At 43.9% G+C, this 21,657-nt stretch overlaps 2 protein-coding genes across 3 annotated transcripts in view; both read right to left on the reverse strand.

Annotated features, from left to right (window-relative positions):
• Positions 1–15,642, reverse strand: part of LOC127537716 (NACHT, LRR and PYD domains-containing protein 14-like) — a 62,114-nt gene extending 46,472 nt beyond the window's left edge. The window contains exons 1-7 of the mRNA XM_051960803.1: positions 15,071–15,642; positions 14,384–14,521; positions 12,422–12,529; positions 11,470–11,678; positions 9,517–11,350; positions 7,806–7,985; positions 5,751–5,933 (exon numbers count right to left, since the gene is read on the reverse strand). Of these exons, the coding sequence (XP_051816763.1) occupies positions 5,751–5,933; positions 7,806–7,985; positions 9,517–11,350; positions 11,470–11,678; positions 12,422–12,529; positions 14,384–14,521; positions 15,071–15,117 (2,699 nt within the window). The 5' untranslated portion in view covers positions 15,118–15,642. The remainder of the gene's footprint in view (positions 1–5,750; positions 5,934–7,805; positions 7,986–9,516; positions 11,351–11,469; positions 11,679–12,421; positions 12,530–14,383; positions 14,522–15,070) is intronic.
• A 648-nt stretch (positions 15,643–16,290) lies between these two features.
• LOC110972440 (estrogen-related receptor gamma-like) overlaps positions 16,291–21,657 on the reverse strand; it is a 35,996-nt gene continuing 30,629 nt past the window's right edge. For both annotated transcript variants that reach the window (XM_051960807.1, XM_051960808.1), the window contains exons 7-8: positions 19,661–19,930; positions 16,291–19,224 (exon numbers count right to left, since the gene is read on the reverse strand). In XM_051960807.1, coding sequence (XP_051816767.1) covers positions 18,980–19,224; positions 19,661–19,930 — 515 coding nt within the window. In that variant the 3' untranslated portion in view covers positions 16,291–18,979. The remainder of the gene's footprint in view (positions 19,225–19,660; positions 19,931–21,657) is intronic.

Here is a 21,657-nt window from a genome sequence, read left to right on the forward strand (position 1 = left end):
TGTGGCTCGAGTGAATAAAGTTGACTCACTAGCAACTAGCTTGTGTCTCCCGCTTCTTTGCCACATTGGTGACCCTGATTTGAGCATGACTGAACCGGCAGAAGAGAATGTTTCCTCTTCGACTGCAGCCGCAGATTCGGCCTCGTTGTCTCTCCAGCTCCCACAGCCGGCTTCGTTCACCGCTGCCTCGGCCGCCATTAAGCTTCCAGAATTCTGGCACAGCACCCGGCCTCGTGGTTCCAACACATCGAAGCTCTTTTCCATCTGTGGGGTGTGGACGCAGATGTCTCCAGGTACTAAGTGGTGGTCGCGGCCCTGGACCAGCAGTCCACTCGCAGGGTTATGTCGCTGCTCCGTAACCCCCCTCAGAGCGGGATGTATGCAGCTCTGAAGCAGCTTCTGCTACGGAGATACTGTCTCTCCTCTGCTGAGAGAGCGGATAAAATCCTCAGCCTGCCTGGTTTGGGAGACGGTACAGCCGTGGACCTTATGGATGATATGCTATCTCTCCTTGGTTCAGATGATGGCGGTTTCCTTTTCCCGCACATTTTACTGCGACAGCTCCCGCCACAAGTTCGAGCGGCTTTGGCTAACTCTCCTCGTCTGGCCGCCGGGGATTACCACGGTCTGGCGGAAGAACCTGCTGGCTACCAGACATTTCGCGGTGCAGAGTATGGCGGTGGAACCCAAGCAGAGGACGGTGAAGGACCCGGCGGTGGTGTCTGCAATCGGCGCGAGGACTCGTCGCTGTGAGAGCCCCCTGTGTTTCTACCACCGGAGGTTTGGCAACAAAGCAAAGCGCTGTATACCCCCATGTGCGGGGGTCGGAAAACACAGCGGCTACTGTGAGCGCTGATGAACGAGGTGAGCTGCTATTTATTAAAGGCTCCCTGTCAGGACGTCGTTTTCTGGTTGACTCTGGCTCTCAGAAGAGTTTGGTGCACTCCACCGGTCAAGGGAGGTCGGACCATGGAAGCGGACCACTGCTAAGCGCAGCCAATGGCTCACCGATTGAGACTTTTGGCACGAAACGGACAACTGTTTGTTTCCATGGGCATGAGTTCGAGTGGGACTTTGTAGTTGCCTCTGTGACTGTTCCAATCATTGGTGCTGATTTTTTGTATGCTCATGGTTTGTTAATTGATGTTGCTAACCACAGGCTTATTGATGCTGTAACTTTTGCCACTGTTCCATGTGAGGCCGGGGAAATGGGACCGGTGACGTACGTAAGTTTTTCGGCGTCTGGAGATATTTTTCCATTGTCTCCTAGCCGAATTTCCGTCTTTGACCACTCCTGCCTTTTCCTCCACAGTTGCTAAACATGGTGTGGATCATTTTATCCCCACTAGTGGTTCGCCGGTTTTTGTGTGCGCACGGCGTCTTGACGCGGGAAAACTAGCTTGCGCTGAGGAGGAGTTTGCTACCATGGAGAGGCTGGGGATTGTGAGACACTCACAGCCCCTGGGCATCGCCCCTCCACATGGTGCCTAAAGCAGACGGCTCTTGGCGCCCGCGCGGCGATTTCCACTGTCTAAACAATGTGACAACACCAGACCGTTACCCTATTCCTCACATAAAGGATTTCTCTGTTCGGTTGTCTGGTGCCTCTGTTTTCTCTAAGGTGGACCTGGTGCGCGGGTATCATCAGGTCCCGGTACGCGCGGAGGATGTGCCCAAGACGGCGGTGATCACCCCGTTTGGGCTTTTTGAGTTCCTCCGTATGCCCTTTGGCCTCAAGGTTGCAGCGCACACTTTTCAGAGGTTGATAGACTCGGTGTTGCACGGCCTAGAGTTTGTGTTCGTCTATCTTGACGACATTTTGGTGGCCAGCTCATCCCCGGAAGAGCACCATGCGCACCAAAGAGGATCTTGACGCATCCTCTGCAGAGTTTGTGTTTGGTCAGCCGGTCTGTGTCACGGGTGAGTTTTTGCTGGAGTTGGCCGCACCGTGTCTCCGTTCTGCAGTGGACCCCTTTTCGTCTGGCAGCCCTTTAGCCCCAGGCCCTATGCACCACTGTTTCGCACGGGTCTTTGTGCCTACAGCACTCATGTCTGCCCGTTTTGTTTTTGTGCGTCGTGATACCCACCGCTCGCCCCTCCAGCCTCCTTACGATGGTCCGTTTCGTGTGCTTGAGCACGGTGCCAAGGGTTTTGTTTTGGATGTGTGCAGGGCCAGGTTCCTCGTCACGGCCGTCTTCTTTCCCGGCCTCCGGCTCTATGTGATCGTACTGATTGTGTTCCTCATCCTGCAATGGACAATGTTGTTCCTGCCCACTGTTTTGACGAGCGCCTTCTTTTGCAGGTTCCTCCCACTGACTTGACGGTGGTCCAGCGCAGCCGCTATGGGAGGCCTATTAGGCCCCCATTGAGACGATGATTTGCATGCCATGTTCCCTTCTGGGTGTTTGGGGGGGGCTGTGTAGTGTACAGGTTATATAGGTTCTCTCACCGATTGGACGTGGCGGTTTGGGGGACGTGACTGAGACCCCATAGTTTTTGCTGAAATTGTTTTTCCGGTTATTCTGAGTGTGGCTCGATTGAATAAGGTTGACCCACTAGCAACTAGCTTGTGTCTCCCTCTTCTTCGCCATAGTGGCATTAAAAATACGCCTTCAAAATAAAAGCCTGTAGAGAATGGTTATTTTAACACTAGCAAAACAAAGGCTTGCCAAAATTGATGAAATGATCAACAGACCTTTATAAGAGTAATTCACACGTGATTTGGTATACATACATACATACATAATGTGCACATGCATAACACATGCCTGTACTCAGCACAAGGTCATTTTTATTAAATTTTTCATGTCGGAAATTATATATCAACTGAGCAGCCTTAGTGGAGTACTGCACTTTGAGTGCTTTTCTTGTTGTGTCAACTGCTGCACAATGAAATGTGAATTGAAAACAGTTTCTGCATTTATTGTGCAAGTATTTATCAGTAATACAGTGAAAATGAGAGGAAATGTGAATATTTACGTTGCAAGTCGATTTTGGTGTGCGCCCCCAAATTTTCTGCTTGCGCTCCTAAAATTTTAAGTTGGGGGCCACAGTGCTCCTAGGAAAAAAAGTTAGTCTGGAGCCCTGTTTTGCAAATTGTATTTTCCCTTGAGGAAGTTATGTAAAATGTTTTTCTCCATCATAGTACAAGAAGCAGTAATACCCTGATTTGTCCAGGATCTAAGTCTAGAATCTGTACTGTTTGGTTTAAATAGAATAGAATAGAATAGACTCTTTATTGTCAACCAGAACAGACACTAGTTGGTGCACATCATTCACATCAAATTCTGTATCATATCCAATCCATCTGAGTGTTTTTAACTGGATCCACAAATTTAATTGCTTTATAACCTCGAACCATGTATGTAAGGTAAAAAAGGTGTTAAAACTGGCAGCGTGAACCCAAACAGCAGGCGACAGGCAAGCAAGTGAATTAATAATACATTTTTTTGACAGAAAACAAAACAAAAGGCACTCCATAAGGGAGGCACAAAAAACAAACAGAACTGGGAACTGAAACTGAAACCAAGGATGACGGCTCACGGCCGCCATGGGACTAACTAAAACTAACGGGAAAATAACTCACATAAAGTCCGGGAGAGTGGGCGGACTAGGTGAGGAGCTGAGCTGAGAAAGCTCGGGCAAGGATTATGGCGGAGGCTGAGGAGTGGGCAGACCAGGGGCAGACGCCGGAGCGGAGGAAGGGAAACGAGCAGAAGCGGGTTCCAGGATGAGAGGGGAAGAAGACAAAGCAGGTGAGGAGTATCCAGGTTTGGCGAGTCCAGACAAAGGTGTAATCCAGACAGGGGAAGCACAGTCAATGGCCCAGCAAAGCATAGTGGGGAGAACCAGGCTTTTAACTGCAGCTCATTGCCAATTTCAGCCAGCTGTGCTCCTTCGCAGCCGTCTCTAAATAGGCTGAGAGCCGAGCAGGAGCCGAGGGAGCCATGACAGTACCCCTCCCCTTAAGGTGCGCCTCCTGGCGCACACCGGGCTGGTCGGGGTACCGGTGGGGTGTCTCGGGGACCGGCAGGGGTATGGCTGGAGGGACTGATCCGGAGGACGGCCCGAGGGATGGGCGGGCTGGGATCGGGCGGGAGGGAGGGACAACTCCGGAGAACGACCCGGAGGCTGGGCAGGCCAGGTTAGGACAGGCTGGAACCCGGCAGGCTGGAGGGATCGCTCCGGAGGACGGCCCGGGGGCTGAACAGGCTGGGGCCGGACAGGCTGAAGCCGGGCAGGTTGGAGGGACCGCTCCGGAGGATGGCCCGGGGGCTGAACAGGCCGGGGCTGGACAGGCTGAAGCCGGACAGGCTGGAGGGACCACTCCGGAGGACAGCCCGGGGGCTGAACAGGCCAGGGCTGGACAGGAAACAGATGACCGGGGCGACGGGGACCCTCTGGAGGCCGGACTGGGAACCGGCAGCTGGACCGACGGGGACCCTCTGGAGGCCGGGCTGGGAACCGGCAGCTGGACCGACGGGGACCCTCTGGAGGCCGGGCTGGGAACCGGCAGCTGGACCGACGGGGACCCTCTGGAGGCCGGGCTGGGAACCGGCAACTGGACCTACGGGGACCCCCCTGGGGACCCCCCCGTCCGGGGGCTTTGCTGGAGCCGGAGCCGGGAGCACCTCTGGGGGCGGAGCTGGAGCCGGAGCCGGGAGCACCTCCGGGGGCGGAGCTGGAGCTGGAGCCGGGAGCCCCTCCGAGGGCGGAGCTGGAGCCGGGAGCCCCTCCGAGGGCGGAGCTGGAGCCGGGAGCCCCTCCGAGGGCGGTGGTGGAGCCGGGAGCCCCTCCGAGGGCGGTGGTGGAGCTGGGAGCCCCGGGGTTGGAGCTGGAGCCGGTGCCAGGGACCCCTCGGGGAACAGGACTGGGGACTGAATTGTAGATGAAACGGGGGACCGGACTAGATTTAAGACTGGGGACTTTTTAGGGAGCAAGACTGGGGGCTGAACTGAAGACAGAACTAGGGATCTCTCAGAGGGGAAGACTGGGGACAGGACTGGACTCGGAATTAGGAATGAGACTAGAGACTGACCAAAACAAAGAACTGAGGACTGAGCCAACAGGGCCAGAGAACAGGGCTTTAAACTGCCAGTGATTGCAAATTACAGCCAGCTGCGCTCCTTCGCAGCCATCTCTAAATAGGCTGAGAGCCGAGCAGGAGCCAAGGGAGCCATGACATAAGGTTATGGAGTTCAGATGGTTTTGGTAGAAATCTGAATTTCTATGCATCAACTTTAAATCTCCTTCAAATCTTCTTTTCATACGTGCAGCTTCATCAATGAGATCTGCTCATTTATTCTACCAGAGGAGAAGCTGCTGGACCACAGAGGACAAATACATTTGCTTCCAGGACAGAAGGGTGAAAAGCATCTAATGGTTGAGCAGCAGATAAAGCCACCGTCTTTACTTCAGTCATCTCACAGCTCCAAATGCTGGAAAGGATGAAGGAGAGAGTTTGTGCCACTGGTGAGCTTCCAGTTAAAGTGTTGCAGTGATGTGACACACAACAGGTGCTGACAGGTGAGGAGAGTTCTTCTACTCACTGACTTCTATCAGCTCAGCACAGAGAACTTTAAGGACACTTTAGCTTTGACTCTGGACTGAGTCTAGACTTTATGAGTCTCTACAACATTTAAAAAGAAACACTCTGTGGATGATTCACAGCAGGAATTAAAACTGATGAGAAAATAGAAACTTTCACCCAAAGATGAGAACTTTAAATCACTGAAAACATGAAGTCTGACCTCAGAGTCTTCAGGATGCAGTCTGGACTCTCCACAAAACCACTCAGATGTTTCACTCCTGAATCCTTCAGGTTGTTCCAGCTCAGGTCCAGATGTTCCAGATGTTCCAGATGTGAGGGGTTGGACTTCAGAGCTGAGACCAGAGAATCACAGCTGATCTCTGACAAACTGCAGCACTTCAAACTGAATAAAGAATCAAAGATGTGTATAAAATCATTGATGATCCATCAGATGTGTTCAGGTTCTGAATGTGCAGATCAACATTACTTTGTCCTCATCAATCAGCTTTTCTCTAAAAGCAGCACAGTGACTTTGTCCTTCTCTTATTGTGGATCATCATCATGTCAGCCTTCTACACACATCATCCACATGTCAGCACAACATTCATCCACCTATTCATGTCCACACATCAGTAACATCTGCTGACCTCAGTCCACTCTCTCATCAAAGGATCAACATCAAATCTCTTCATTCTCTCATTTATTCCATCACCTTCTTCTTCTTCTGTGGAAATCAGCTTGCTAGCTTTGTCTCCTTCACATCTTCCAGTGTGTCTCCAACAACAGTCACATGTCATCTGTACATTACAGAGGGATTCTGATTCCTGCTGTCCACACTGACTGTCCACTGCTCTCTTCCTAACACAACTCCACTGGAAGGAATCACTTCATCAGCTCAGCTCACACTAACATCAAGCTTCAGCTTCTGACTCACACTAATCAACTTCCACACTGTTGACAACTAAACTCCTCTTTGACTTCCTGAGGCTCCACTGCAGCTCAGCACAAACACTGTGGAAACACAAACATACTGACTGGATGTGTGGAAGTCACACTGCTGAAGCCTCACATCACTTTCACATCAGCTTTACATTCAGACACACAGCAGGACTGTGGATTCTGTCCTTCATCTGGAACTCTGCAGTCAGCTGATCAGGGCATTTATTCACACTTCAACAATCTCAAACATCTTCACACTGTTTTCAGGAAAATACTCGAAATTTACCAACAAAACTTCAAACTTCAGTCAAAGATTTAAACTGAATATATTGATAAACCATCAACAGTAACGGCGGGACTTTTACAAATATCTACAGCTTCGACATTACTTCGATAAAAATGTTAAAAGTATGCACCTGGTTACCCTATCTGGGATATTACAAATGTTTGTAAAAGCCTATAAATCAAAACCCTTCAAGAGGATAATTGGTGATCTATATCTGAATATTATAGAATTAAGAGGTCATTCAACACTTTATATCAAGGAGAAATGGGAACGAGAACTGGGAGTTGAAATAGTACCTGATGATTGGGAAAACATTATTGACACTCAAATTACTACAACTAATTCCCAAATATGGAGAGATTTCTCCTGGAAAACAATAATTAGATATTTTATAACACCAAAACAAAAATCGAGACAGACAGGTCAACCGGCCGAATGTTGGCGAGAATGTGGACACTGCTCCGCAGACCACACACATGTTTTCTGGCAATGCACTGTCCTCGACTCTTTTTGGAAAGAGCTTCAAAGGGTGATTACTGATGTTCTTGGTTTCAATGTTTTATTTACCTGTACATCTTTCTACTTAGGAAATATAGATAAAAGATTGCCCAAATCAGATAGGTATTTGCTAAAAATTTTTATAACAGCAAGCAAAAAAGCTATAACCAAGCGATGGCTAACTAAGTCCCCACCAAATATTAATCAATGGATGGCCATCGTTAATAATATTTATTGCATGGAACGCTTGACTTTTAACATAAGACTTCAAAAAGAAAAGGGTGATGCTTTGTGGGAAAAATGGGAGTCATACTTAAGGGATAGGGGCAATTTTTGAACTTGTCAACATGGACAAGTTCTATATACCTAGATTTGTATTGCTTTTCATTTATTTCTTTTTTATATTTTGTGATATATCTTGTAGACCCCACCTGTTTATGTTGTTCTTGTATTGTTTGCAGTTTTTTTTCCTTTTGTTGTCTGTTCTTTAACTGAAAAATTTGAATAAACATAAAGTTTAAAAAAAAAAAAAACCATCAACAGTGAACTGACCTGAGAGTCTCCAGTTTACAGTTTGGACTCTGCAGTCCATCACAAAGATGCTTCACCCCTCCTGAATACTCCAGGTTCTTGTTCTTCCTCAGGTTCAGTTCTATCAGATGGGAGGGGTTGGACTTCAGAGCTGAGGCCACGACTTCACAGTGACTCTCTGAGAGATCACAGCCAATAAGTCTGTAATGAGACATAAATGATAAACATGTTGTGAAAGAGGACACTTTAGTGAACTGTTCCAGTAGAAAGATGATGATGTCTCTGCTGTGGACCTGCTGCTGTCAGCTTCACCTCCATCACTCAACATTTACAGTCTGCTGTCAAACCCTACACAAACCAAACTGATCACTGGACAACATCAAAACTGAACACCATGAATATGAACATCAGGAAATATTCTCCTGTGATGACAGACCACTGAGTCAACTTTAGTCCTCAACGTTCTTTAGACAGATTCTGGAAAACTTGTTGAGCACAAACACAAAGAACAAACCAGTAACGTTGAATTATTTCCACCACAACGTCTCACAAACATGTTATCAGGGTTTGTAGCGTTAAAACCACAACTCTGAGCTTTGTGTCCATCACATCTCTGGAAACAGTCTGACTTGTAGCATTCTGCTCCGATATATTCACACCTCTGAGCTTTTCCTGATTCCACTCTTCTCTGCAGCAACAACACACAAAACACCAGAGTTTCTCTGTGAGGAACTGAACATCAGGAAAGACGTCACATCTGGACTCTGGAACCACTTCCCTCTTTAGAAGCAACAGCTGAATTAACATCAGTAAAATGCTCCATGACTCAGTCTTTGTCTGATCAGTGGTTTACGGAGCCTCATGTCCAAGTTAACCAGCTTTAGATACAAACTGTTGGACAAGAGACTCAATCACTGCACTCATCTCAGGATTATTCTCTACCTGAGAAACCAAATCACTGCTACAGCATCAAGATCATCTCATCACTGTCACACAAAGTTAGCGTTAAACATTTACAATCATTATTTATCAATACACAACATTTCAAAAACTACTTCTGAGTCTTTTAAAGGCACAAAAACTGAATATTACATGTAACACTGAGAACAAAGAACAACAGGGTTTAATCAGATAAAACCAGAAATAATGTGAAATAAAAACTAAAGTCAAACGAATTCACATTCAGTTCACATCAGTGACAACAAGAATTCCTTCAATCATTTCTGTCAGACTTCAGAAATGTTTGTTAATGACACAGATCTGATGTTAAACTCTGAAGAGGAGAGAAATAATCTGATCAAATCTGTTTGATCAGAAAAGATTTCACAAGCTCCTCATGTGATCAGAACTTTACTGCTTCACTGAAAACTGGAAAATGCTTCCACATAAAGAACCTCTACAGTTCTTCATGAGTTTCAGCAGATCTGCATGTTTCCTCCATCAGCCAAAGGAAGAACCTCAGAAGAACAAACTGTCTGATGGAACAATTATTAGAATGAAATAGAAAAACTGTCTTCATTCATTTATCAGCTTCAAACACAAGAACATGAAAAATCCACATTTTCACAGAGTTTGAAGCAGCTGAAGAACATCTGAGACTAAACACAGCTGACATGATGTTTGAAATAAACAAGTGGAGCATGAAGAAGAATGAGATGTTCTAGTGAGAACATGTGAAGAACTGAACTACTGATCTACTCTGACTGATCATGTTCATCACATCTGGACTCACCGAGCCTTTCTGCAGTTCCTCACAGCTGGAATCAGTCTCCGTCTTCCCTCATATGATGTGTTGTACTTGTTCAGGTCCAACTCATCCAGAACCTCCTCTGACATCTGCAGCATGTAGGCCAGAGCTGAGCACTGGATCTCAGAGAGTTCCTTCTCTGATCTGTTCTCTGACTGCAGGAACTCTTGGATCTCCTGATGTACTGAGAGATCCTTCATCTCCATCAGACAGTGGAAGATGTTGATGCTTCTGTCTGGGGATATTTCATCACTGTTCATCTCCTTCAGGTTGTTGATGATTCTCTGGATAATTTCTGGATGGTTCTCTGTCCGACCCAGCAGACCTCCTAAGAGTCTCTGGTTGGACTCCAGACAGAGGCCATGAAGGAAGCGAACAAACAGGTCCAGGTGACCATTTCTACTGAAGAGGGATTTCTGCATGACTCTCTTCAGGAAATCATCCAGGGATGAGATGTCTGTGTTATCATCATCATCATCATCTTCATCTTCAACATAAAGATCTTTCCGTTCTTCTCCCAGGAACTTCTCCAGAACCTCCATCTTCCTGTTGGTGTAACAGTGGAACATGTAGACTGCAGCCAGAAACTCCTGAACGCTCAGATGAACAAAGCAGTAGACTGGTTTCTGGAACATCTCACACTCTCTCCTGAAGATCTGGGTACAAACTCCTGACAACACCGAGGCCTCTGTCACATCCAGACCACACTGCTCCAGGTCTTCTTGGTAGAACATGATGTTTCCTTTCTCCAGATGTTCAAAGGCCAGCCTCCCCAGCTTCAGAAGAACTTCCCTGTCAGCCTCCGTCAGCTCCTGTGGACTCGTCTCAGGTCCCTCATGGTACTTCTTCTTCTTCCTCTGTGTCTGAACCAGCAGGAAGTGTGAGAACATCTCAGTCATGCTCTGGGGCAGCTCTCCTCTCTGCTCTGTGGTCAACATGTGCTCCAGAACTGCAGCAGTGATCCAGCAGAACACTGGGAGTCGACACATGATGTGGAGGTTCCTGGATGTCTTCATGTGGGAGATGATTGTGCTGGAGCGCTCTTCATCACTGATCCTCCTCCTGAAGTACTCCTCCTTCTGGACGTCGGTGAAGCCTCGTACTTCTGTGAACCTGTCCACACGTTTAGGAGGGATCTGATTGGCTGCCGCAGGGCGGGAAGTGATCCAGACCAGAGCCGAGGGAAGCAGATTCCCCTCCATGAGGTTGACCAGCAGAACGTCCAGCGATGACTTCTGGCTGACGTCAGACACAACCTTCCTGTTGGTGAAATCCAGTGAAAGTCTGCTTTCATCCAGACCGTCAAAGATGAACAAAAGTTTACAGACAGCCAGCTGCTCTGCTGTCACCTTCTGTAACGTTGGATGGAAAACATGGAGCAGCGTGAGAAGACTGTGCTGCTCATCTCTGATCAAGTTCAGCTCCCTGAACGGAAGCACCACCACCACACTGACGTCTTGGTTTTCTCCGCCCTCTGCCCAGTCCAGAGTGAACTTCAGCACTGAGAAGGTTTTTCCCACGCCGGCCACGCCGTTGGTCAGGACCACTCTGATGGCTCTCTGCTGCTCAGGTAAGGCTTTAAAGATGTCCTGGCACCTGATGGGAGTGTCATGGAGGCTCTTCTTGGAAGCTGTCTCCAGCTGCTCCACCTCATGTTGGACATCAGCCTCTCCACTGTGTCCCTCTGTGATGTAGAGCTCAGTGTAGATCCTGTTGAGGAGGGTTCCACCTCCTGCTTCATCACTTCCTTCAGTCACATGTTCACATCTCCTCCTCAGACTCATCTTATGTTCCTGCAGAACCTCCTGCAGACCAACACCTGCTCACAGACCAGACAAACAATCAGACTCAACAAACACAAACATCTTTCATGTCTGGACAACACAACAACAAGCTAATTTTCCACACATCAGTCCACCAGCAGATGTTCAGTCTTACTTTGTCCACAGCTGCTGGTTCTGGATCTTTCTCCACACTGGGGACAGGAGGAGTGTCCTGATGGAGCAGACTGGTCCCAGTCTGAGCTGATGCACTGTCTGCAGAACCAGTGTCCACAGCTGCTAGAGACTGGATCCTTCAGGACGTCCTGACACCGAGCACAGCGGGACGGCTGCTCCTCCACACAAACTCCCCTCCTCTTCATCACTCTGTCAACACATTTATTCATCACATCATCTGGAGAAAAACATCCACATGTGACTCCACAGAGCAGAAGAGAACAGTAAAAGTGAGGCTCCTGTTCTGTCTGAGTTCAGCCTCTAATAAAAAGCTGCTTCCTTTTATTATGAACTCCACTCACTTCTTTTCCCATCAGCTGTCTGATTAAACTCTCACTCATCTGCCTGCAGTTTGCTGTTCATACAAACTCAACACTTTGTGCAGCAGCTTCACAGTAACAGCCTTCCATCACAGACAGCTGCTTCTGTTCTTCACTGCTTTACTCACTTTGGCAGCTCAGCTCGGCTCACTTCACTTTAACTCAGAGAACAAATCATGGAGAAACTGTGACAGAGCAGCAGCCTCAGACACACAGCGTTCAGCTTTCATTTAAACATCTGGATCATCTGGAGAAGGAACCAATCAAGACCAACCACAACATCAGCTACACATCTGGAGAACATTCTTTCACTCTCACAGTCTTTACAGAGGCTTCAACATTGGCCTGGAGATGTTTGAATGTTGGCTGGAAATGGTCAAATCCAGGTTTTCAGCTGTTTTACCACAGAAACACCATCAGAAGTTCTGCTTCTAAAACCCAGACCAGGATCCATCTCAGTCTGAAAGAGTTCTGCATTCTGACCACTGTGTGACTGTTTCAGCAGAACATCTTCCTTCATCCTAAAACCTTCATCTTCCATCAGATCAGTTTACAGCAGGAACACTTTCTTACTTTGTGTCTGAGGGTTCAGGTTCTTTACTGAAGTCTGGATTAAAATCTTTGGACCGGTCACTCTTCATGGACAGACGGCTGGAGGATAGAAACTCTGATCTCTGTCTGCTGAAACACATGTTTGTTCTCTCATCAATCACTGATCAATTCTGAGAGGAAAACAGGACAAAGGATTTCTATTTGTGTAACAAAAACCTTTTCAACCTTCAGTTTAATCTACCCACTAACATCAACAGCATCTACAGTTTACATATCTGACAGAGTTTGTGATTTTTATGACCATTTTTCAGAGAATATGAATGAAAAGAGCTAAACTTTTCTTTCCCTCATGGTTAGCGGTTGGATGAAGCCACTTATTGTCAATTTCCTCTTTTTAAATCATGAAGACAACAGAAACCACCCAGATGACCCTGACCAACAGCTTCCATACCCCAGATCTTCATCCCGTGTGTTCCCATCTTCAACATCAGTGACAGCTTCAGGTCTTTGTGCTGGTTGTGGATGAGCCTCTTTAGTTTCTCACATGGTAAAGCTGCCCATTCTTCTTGGCAAAAAGCCTCCAGTTCCTGTTAACTCCTGGACTGTCTGACATGAACTTCTGAGATCTCCCCAGAGTGACTCAATGATCCTGAGGTCAGGAGACGGAGATCTCCAGAAGCTTCACTTTATTCTGCTGTAGAAGATGACAGGTCCACCTGGCCTTGTGTTCTGGATCGTTGTCATGTTGCTGTTTGTGGTCGTTCTGTCATATTTGTGTTTTTTTTTAAAAACTGTTTTTAGGGTGGTTTAGTGTCACATTTTAAACATTTTGTGTATTTTTAGGTTAATTTTGTGTCACAATTTTTGTTATTTACATCCGTTTTGGGCTATTTTGTGTCACATTTTGAACTTCTTACATCCTTTTGTGGTCTTTTGTCACTTTTTAGTTTTATACCCGTTTTTAGAGTGGTTTAGTGTAACATTTTCGGTTTTTTTACATCTTTTTTGGGTCATTTTGTGTCACATTTTCAACATTTTATGTGCTCTTGTGGTCTTTCATGTCACACTTTTGGGGGGTTTTTTTAACCAGTTTTTAGGGTGGTTTGATGTCATATTTGGAACTTCTTACATCCTTTTGTGTAACATTCTTGTTATTCTATTTCTTTTTAGGGTCATTTCATGTCACATTGTTGTTGTTTTTTTGGGTAATTTTGTGTCTCATTTTTATTTTTATGCGTTTTTTACTGTCATTTTGTGTCACATTTTGAACTTTTTACGTCCTTCTGAGGTCTTTCTGTGTCACATTTGTGGGTTTTTCCCTGTTTTTAAGAGTGGTTTATTGTCACATTTTAAACATTTGACGTCTTTTTAGATTCATTTTGTGTCACATTTTTGTTTTCAGGTCGTTTTGTGTCACATTTTCATTTTGTTGTTCAGCCATCTCTTTCCTTGGAAATATATATATTTTTTTTTTATCTCTTTCCTGTTTTATACACTTCAGTTACCTTTTTCCACTGATCATTTCACACTTCTTTTGCTTTCCCCGTGACTCAGAATCCAGAAACATCAGTGCAGCGCTGGATGAAAGATGTGAGGGTCTGTCAGGAGTCCAGAAACTCACTGATCTTTTATTCACACTGATCACGGTGAGGATGGTTACCTTTAGCAGACATTCAAACCTGTTTGTTCAACCTGAGTGCTTTTTATCAGGACACAATCACCATAGTATGGAAGCTGTTGGTCAGGGTCATTTGGATGGTTTCTGTTGTTTTTATGATTTAAAAGAGGAAACTCAGCTGTTAAACAGGTTCATCCAACCACTAACCATGAGGGAAAGAAAAGTTTAGCTCTTTTCATTCATATTCTCTGAAAAACGGCCTGAAAGAAATCACCAATTCTGCCAGGGAATGTAAACTGATAACTGTAACTGACAGATGGAATTATAAAGGAGACACATGAATAAGTTTGCAACAGTTTTCTTACTTTGTGTCTGAGGGTTCAGGTTCTTTACTGAAAAATGGAGGATGATCATTGGACCGGTCACTCTTCATGGACAGACGGCTGGAGGATGGAAACTCCTCCTCCTCCTCAGAATCTCTCATCTTGTGGACTTCAGTCGGTCTGAGAGGAAAACCAGCAACACTGACTGAGAGCTCAGGAGAGAAGAAAAGTCAAAGGAACACAAGTTCACATTGGTCTTCATTCAGGTTCTTTGTCCACAGAAGTGAACTCTGAAAAAGTCCTCAGAGAGAAAACTGAAAAGTTGTGTTTCCTCTTTCCTTCTTTCCTCGTTCTATTTCTCCTCTGATCATAAATCCAGATGTTGTTGCTCTAACCACGTCTACAGCTGATCTCTGACACGTCAAACTCTTCATTTATGTTGGAAAACTGTCATACAAAGTGTTGGAAATACTTTCAGATCCCAGTTTATCAAGGAGAACCCCAGCAGAGGTTCCTTCTTCTGGACCTGGTTCTCTGCTGCACCGACACACCTTTAGTTACTGACATCTTTAAATATCTGTCAAGTTTTAACACGGAGAACAGGAAGTGAAGCAGTTTCCAGTAAAGATCATTCAGCAGATAAAAAGCTTCCTCAGCAGTCAGTATTAAAACACTCCTGTGACAGAAAAACACCAAGAACACAAATAAATAATAACGTTAAACTCTCACCCTGTAGTCCTCCTCTGTCGGCTGTAAAATGGATCTGAACTGTTCATTTCCTCATTCTTCTGCTCTAAAGTCACTCAGAGCTGCTCCTCTGATTCCTGGAGATCACATGACTACAGGTAACTCCACCTGGCTGTGGGGTTTCCTTCTTTCAACTCATGTTCTGATGCTGCTCAGCTGAAGACACATTTACTAACAGAGCTGTGGACAGACTGATCAGAGACACGTTGCTGCTGCAGTTGTTGTTCCAGCACTGAAAGAAGAACGCTGTCAGCTGATCAACATGTTTTCTCCACTAATTAGGATCAAACTCTCTCAGGTGTGATCAGTGAGCTGGAGCTCTGCAGAGTGAACCAAAGCTGTGATGCAGAGAGACATCCTGAGCTGTTCACGTCTTTATGGGCCTGAAGTTCAGCGTCTCCACCTGCAGGTTGCACTGGGAGTTGGACTTTTTCTCTCACTGGTGGCTTTGTATTTTTATGGGATATTTACTTTTATTGCTGATCAAAAAGAGACAGCAGCCCCATCACTAATCACTTCAAATCTGTTTGTTAACATGCAGCTTTCAATGAGTTTTACTGCACACATTTGGGACTGAAACAACGATGTTTTGTGCTGTTGCTTCTGTCAAATTGTGAAACAGCTGCTGTGATTCCAGTCTGCCACCAGATGTCACTGTTCCTCCTCATGACAAAACCCTGAAGCTTTGAATTATTTTCAGCACAAAAACAAATAAAGTCTCAATGATTCACAAGACTTCATCCACACATCACTAATTATTAACACATGCTGATGCCATGTTTGTAGTTTTTATATGATCACATTGTAGTTTTACATTTATATAACAATAATAATATGAATGCTAATGATAATAAATGTAATAATAGTAATGATAATAATACTGATCATACAGATGCCAGGTGATGATCTGCAGAATGAGTTTCAGTAAAAATAAGATCATTTTCTGTTTATGCATTTATTTTGGGAGGAAAAGTGTCAAAAGTCCTAAATAAACGTCACTAAAACCTGCAGGAAGTGACATCGTGGTGCATTCTGGGCAGCGTTTCTGCAGCTTCTCCCTTTAAATTCCTGCCAGGGTTCTTATTATTGTGGCTATAAATAGAGGCAGTGATGCAGCCATGAGTCCTCTGATGACCAGACGTCTCCCAGGCCTTCCTTACGTTGCTGCTGCTAATTAGAAAGAAGACCAGGACACGCAGCGCTGCATTAAGGGGATCGTCTTTATTGGCCAAAAAAATCCACCTGAGAGTGAAACAGCACGACACACCAAGCTCTCCTCAGCTTCAGTCGCTTCACACACTGGAGATCATCATTAGAGAACAAAACACAGCTTCTAAAGGTCAAGGTCATCGCTGAAAATATCCAAACAGGAGGAAAAGAGCAACACCTCAGGAGTTATTTATATTCTGAAGCACAGTATAAACAACTTAAAGGAGATATTAGAACATGAACACTGATCAAAACTAGAGAACTTTGAAGTTTTTTGAATGAAGTTTGGTTTAACGAAGGTTCATTGAAGATCTGCAACTAAAAATATCCATAAAATCCATGAAAATGATGAACAATGTGGATCATGTTCCTCAAAAGTTTTGTTCAATTCAAATATCTTCAGTTTACTGTCATAAAAGAGGAAAGAAACCAGAAAATAATCACATTTAATAAGCTGAAATCACAAAATTCAGACTGACTTTACTGAAAATCTATTCATCCTGATTGTAAAATCTGCTGGAGGTGACCAAACTTGGAGCTAAAAATCAGGATTTATTCATAAATATTCTCTGTCTGGCTTTACATTTGAATTTTTTAAAATTTATTTTGGTTTAATGAAGGTTCATTGAAGGACTGCAACTAAAAATATCTATAAAATCTATGAAAATTATGAAAAATGTAGATCATTGCTTCCTGAAATGTCTTGTTTAGTCCAAAGATCTTTAGTTCATTGTCACAGAGGAACAAAATCAGAAAATATTCACACCTAAGGAGCTGAAATCACAGAATTCAGACTGTTTTAATGAAAAATCCATTTAACCTGATTGTAAAATCTGCTGAAGGCGACCAAACTTGGAGCTAAAAATCAGGATTTATTCCTAAATATTCTCTTTCTAGTTTAAAATTAAATGCTTTTGAATAGAGTTTGATTTGAGGAAGGTTCATTAAAGGTTTGTAACTATAGATAATTTTAAATATAGATGAAAAAATTTGTTGTTCAGTCTTTAACATCTCATAAAATGGTGAAAAATGTGGATCACCCCAAAGATCTTCAGTTTACTGTCATTGAGGAGGAAAGAAACTAGAAAATATTCACATTTAAGAAGCTTAAATCACTAAATTTAGACTTTTTTCCTCTTGAAAAATGACTCCAACTTATTAATTAATCATCAAAATGAGTTGTTTTGTCTTTAAAATCTCACAAAATGGTAAAAAACAAATTGCATCAGCCCGAAGATCTTCAGCTTACCATTACAAAAAAGGAAAGAAACCAGAAAATCACAGAATTTAGATGTTTTTTAAATTAAAATATTCATTTAAAATCTGCTTCAGGTGACCAAATTAGAGCTAAAGATCAGAATTCAATCATAAATGTTCAGTGTCTGGCTTTCAATCCGAACTTTTTTAAATTAAGTTTGGTTTAACGAAGGTTAATTTAATGACCTTGTTAGGGTTAGCATTAGCCCTAATGCTAACCCTACAGTCATTGTTGTTCTCTGGTTTTGATCATTGTGTTTTCTGCAAAATAAAGCTTTTTTGTTGAAGTGCTTGTTGGTTATTTTGTAAAACACTCTTCTGGTGGCCACAGCTAATGACGAAGATAACTACAGAAATCAAGCGTCCATGAATTGTTCTGTAATTATGATCTCCAGCGTTTCCAGCAGATCATCGTATCGCTGCTACATCTGATCTGAACGTCAGAGCGTCACAGTACCTGGAGTTAAATAAGGAGTTGATTCAAACCTTCATTCAAGACAAAAACACAAACAAACAAACTAGTCTTCACACAGAACACGCTAACAGATTAACATCACCGATTCACCCCCAAAAAACTTCCTGGCTAAAAGGAAACAGCAGTGCACGAGTTCCTACCATAGAAAAGACATCAAGCAGCGCCTCGCTAATCCGGATTCAAGTACAGACGTTTCATGATATGCTCTGGATAGGTATCAGTGCCGTTAGCAGAGAAGCTAGTAAAAAAATCATCTTACACCGTTAAAAATCTTTTAAAAAATCATCGGCTGCTGCTCGTTAATAATGCCACGTTAGGAAAACAGAAAGAACAGAATACAGCTGGGTAAATATCACTTCCTGTCCCTGAAGTCGTCGACTAGAACCGGTCTAAATGGATGTGGGTAGATATCAGACATCGTAGCGACACACAGCAGAGCAAAGATGCAGGTTTATGTGAAAGTCTTGCAGGCCACATTGTATTGTTATTATTAATATTATTATTATTATTACTGTGGATGTTTGCTGGTATTATTCGATAACATAAGTCTTTGGCGAGACTAAGTTTACGTCTTTACGTCTACGAAACAAAAAATCAAATCATGAGAGTTCTCTGAACGCACTAGAATGTGGGTTTTTACAGATGAGTCAGATAATCCAGGAGGATCTTCAAGTAAGGTGGTGTCTGGAGAGAAGAAGCTCTACGTTTGGCATGAACTGGAAACGTCTCTGGATGGCCAATCAGGCTTCTTCTTCCTTTTCGTCGTCCAACCAATCGCAGCCTTCGTCGTCACGGAGACGCTAAGCTTCAAACTCGGCTCTGAAAATGTTCTGGCCGACTTTCCCATCAGATGGAAGCTAAAAATGACGAATACGTGATGTGAAACCTCCATCGTTACCCGTTAGCCTTCGACTAAGCTCCGCCTCCTATCCGAAGCCCCGCCCCTCCGGTCAGGCTTTGGCTTCCAGCAGTTCCAGGAACAGTTTGTGCATCGGCACCCGGCCGTCCTGTTTGATGCTGCAGAAGTGCTGGACGGCTCGAGCCGCCGTCTGCCGGAGCAGCGGCAGCGTCATGATCATCTTCCCGGCCCGGCGAGGATCCTCCGGGTGGTGGACGGCTTCGTAGTCCTGCAGGGCGCCGTGGAGGACGTCCTGCAGCCGCTGGACCGCCTCCTGGTCCTCAATCTGCATCGAGTCTGAAGGAGGGACGGAAATGACAGATTAAGGTTGAGAATATGGATGGTTTAAGAGTCTGGTATTTTTGATCAGCCAGAAAACTGCAAAAACAAAAAGAATCATCAGCTTTCCAACTTTCCAACAGTCTTTGAACTACACATTGATCTATGCTTAAAACTTTCACATAGAGACATGAAATGAAAAAAACAGAAATAAAATGAGAACAACAAGAGATGAAATGATAAAAAATGAGAACCAAAACCAGACAAAACTAGAAAAATAGGACACAAAATGACCACAAACTGGGAGAAGTATCCGAATGACACATAAAATGTGGTACAAAATGACCAAAAAGGTAAGAAAAACACAAACAATAGGACACAAAATGACAAAAGGGAGACGAAACATGACAAAAATTAGAACAAAATGACTCCATGTCACAAAAAAGCCTCGTACCTGAGTTGGCGAGGGCGATGGCCTTCAGCACCACGAACTCCTCCTTCTCCAGCCCCATGCTCTTGAACTTCTTGACCAGCTGCAGGATGGCGTTGTTGAGGTCCAGCAGACCGGCCAGCCTGGACTGGTCCTCATCCATCACGTAGTCCTCAGCGTAGACCAGCTTGTCCTCCAGACCCAGAGACCTGAAGACCACCCGCAGGATCAGGATCTCCATCCAGCCGCTCTGCAGAAGACTCATCTGATCCGCCAGGGACAGGGAGGGGAAGCCTGGAGGAGGCGACGTTGGAGAAAGAGAGGGTTTAACTCCGCTTTACTGTCAGGGTACTTCCTGTTGGGCCCGTCAAAATAAAAGACCTTTAATGATGTCTGAGATAGAGCTCATAACAGAAAGAAAACCTCAAAGAATTAGCAGAAGAACGGTCTGACTAAAAGGAAAAAACACTCTGGTGTGTTTGTGTTTCTTTAAACCAATGAGAATGGTGATGGGCGGAGCTTAGCCCGGGATGCAGTGATGATGCCTCCTGCTATGGAATGGATAGAAAATTGGGTTTTTGCTCACAGAAATGTAAAAACTGTCATTAAAACCACAAATTCCCTCAAGCAGCGCTGCCTTACAGCTCCATTTTTATCTAAATTTTACATTTTTAAGCCGTAGTTTGCTGCTGGGAGGATGCTGCTATTGTTTTTTATGTAGTAAAGGAGTAAAATGTGAGTAAGAAATGACAAACTTATGATTTATTCATGCTTAATTTTTATTTGAAATATTTTAAAATAATTTAAAGTTTTATAGACTTACTTAATTTTACTGCACTGAAAGCTCAAAATCTGACCATTTTTCTTCTGTTATCACAGTTTCTGGCTGATAAATGGCTTTCTTTCCTCTATTTTTTAAAGACAGCCTGCTGTTAAAACACGCTGGACAGTTTGAGGTTCAGAGGGTTACGCAGTAATTTGCTAGTAATAAAAAATAAAGATTTTTTTGTTTGTTTTATCAAAATATGTTACAAATACTTTAGGAAACACAAGACACGTCCCAAATGACAAGTAATTTGCTAATAATTTGTTAAACATTGCCCAAATTTACCCAAAATGGAACAAAATAAGTCCAAAATGACTTAAAATGTTTTCAAAATGAGTCAAGATTGGTCAAAAATGACATAAAAATGGTCTGAATGGACTCAAAAAGTGTCCAAAATGACTCAAAACCTGTCAGAACAGATGGCTCAGATGGAGTCCAGCATGTTTGCTGTGTTCAAAGAGGCCTTTAATTTTTGTCACACGACTCTTTACAGCACAGCAGCAATGATTTAACATTTGGCCAAACGACTTGAAATTCACACAGATTTACTCAGAAAATGCCCCAAAATGCTAAACAACTACCGGTACCTCCAAATGTCCAAAATGACTCAAAAGCTAAACAAAACTACAAAAAAGGGTCAAAACAACTCAGATCATAGACATAATCACACAAAAACTGTCCCAAATGAAAAATATTTGTCCCAAACAACTTGAAATTTATCAAAAAGGATTTAAAATTGCCCGAAACCACAAACAAGCATGTTAGAATGGCTCAAAACTGTCAACAGTGACTAAAAAAACTGTTCAAAAAGATTCAAGAATTGTCCAAATGACAAATATTTGTCCCAAATAAGTTGAAACTTATCTAAAACGTCAAAAAATACCATTCAAAATAACAAAAACACAGATCAAAACTGTCAACAGTGACTAAAAAAACTGTTCAAAAACTTATCTAAAACGTCAAAAAATACCATTCAAAATAACAAAAACACACATCAAAACTGTCAACAGTGACTAAAAAATTGTACAAAAAGACTCAAAGTGACCAAAATGACAAATATTTGACTGAAACAAGTTGAAACTTTTCGGGGGGAAAAAATGCCCCAAACCACAAACATGCATGTTAAAATGGCTCAAAACTGTCAACAGTGACTAAAAAACTGTCCAAAAAGACTCAAGAATTGTCCAAACTGATA

This window comes from Acanthochromis polyacanthus, chromosome 16 (genome assembly GCF_021347895.1).
Source record: "Acanthochromis polyacanthus isolate Apoly-LR-REF ecotype Palm Island chromosome 16, KAUST_Apoly_ChrSc, whole genome shotgun sequence".
Classification (NCBI taxonomy): domain Eukaryota; kingdom Metazoa; phylum Chordata; class Actinopteri; family Pomacentridae; genus Acanthochromis; species Acanthochromis polyacanthus.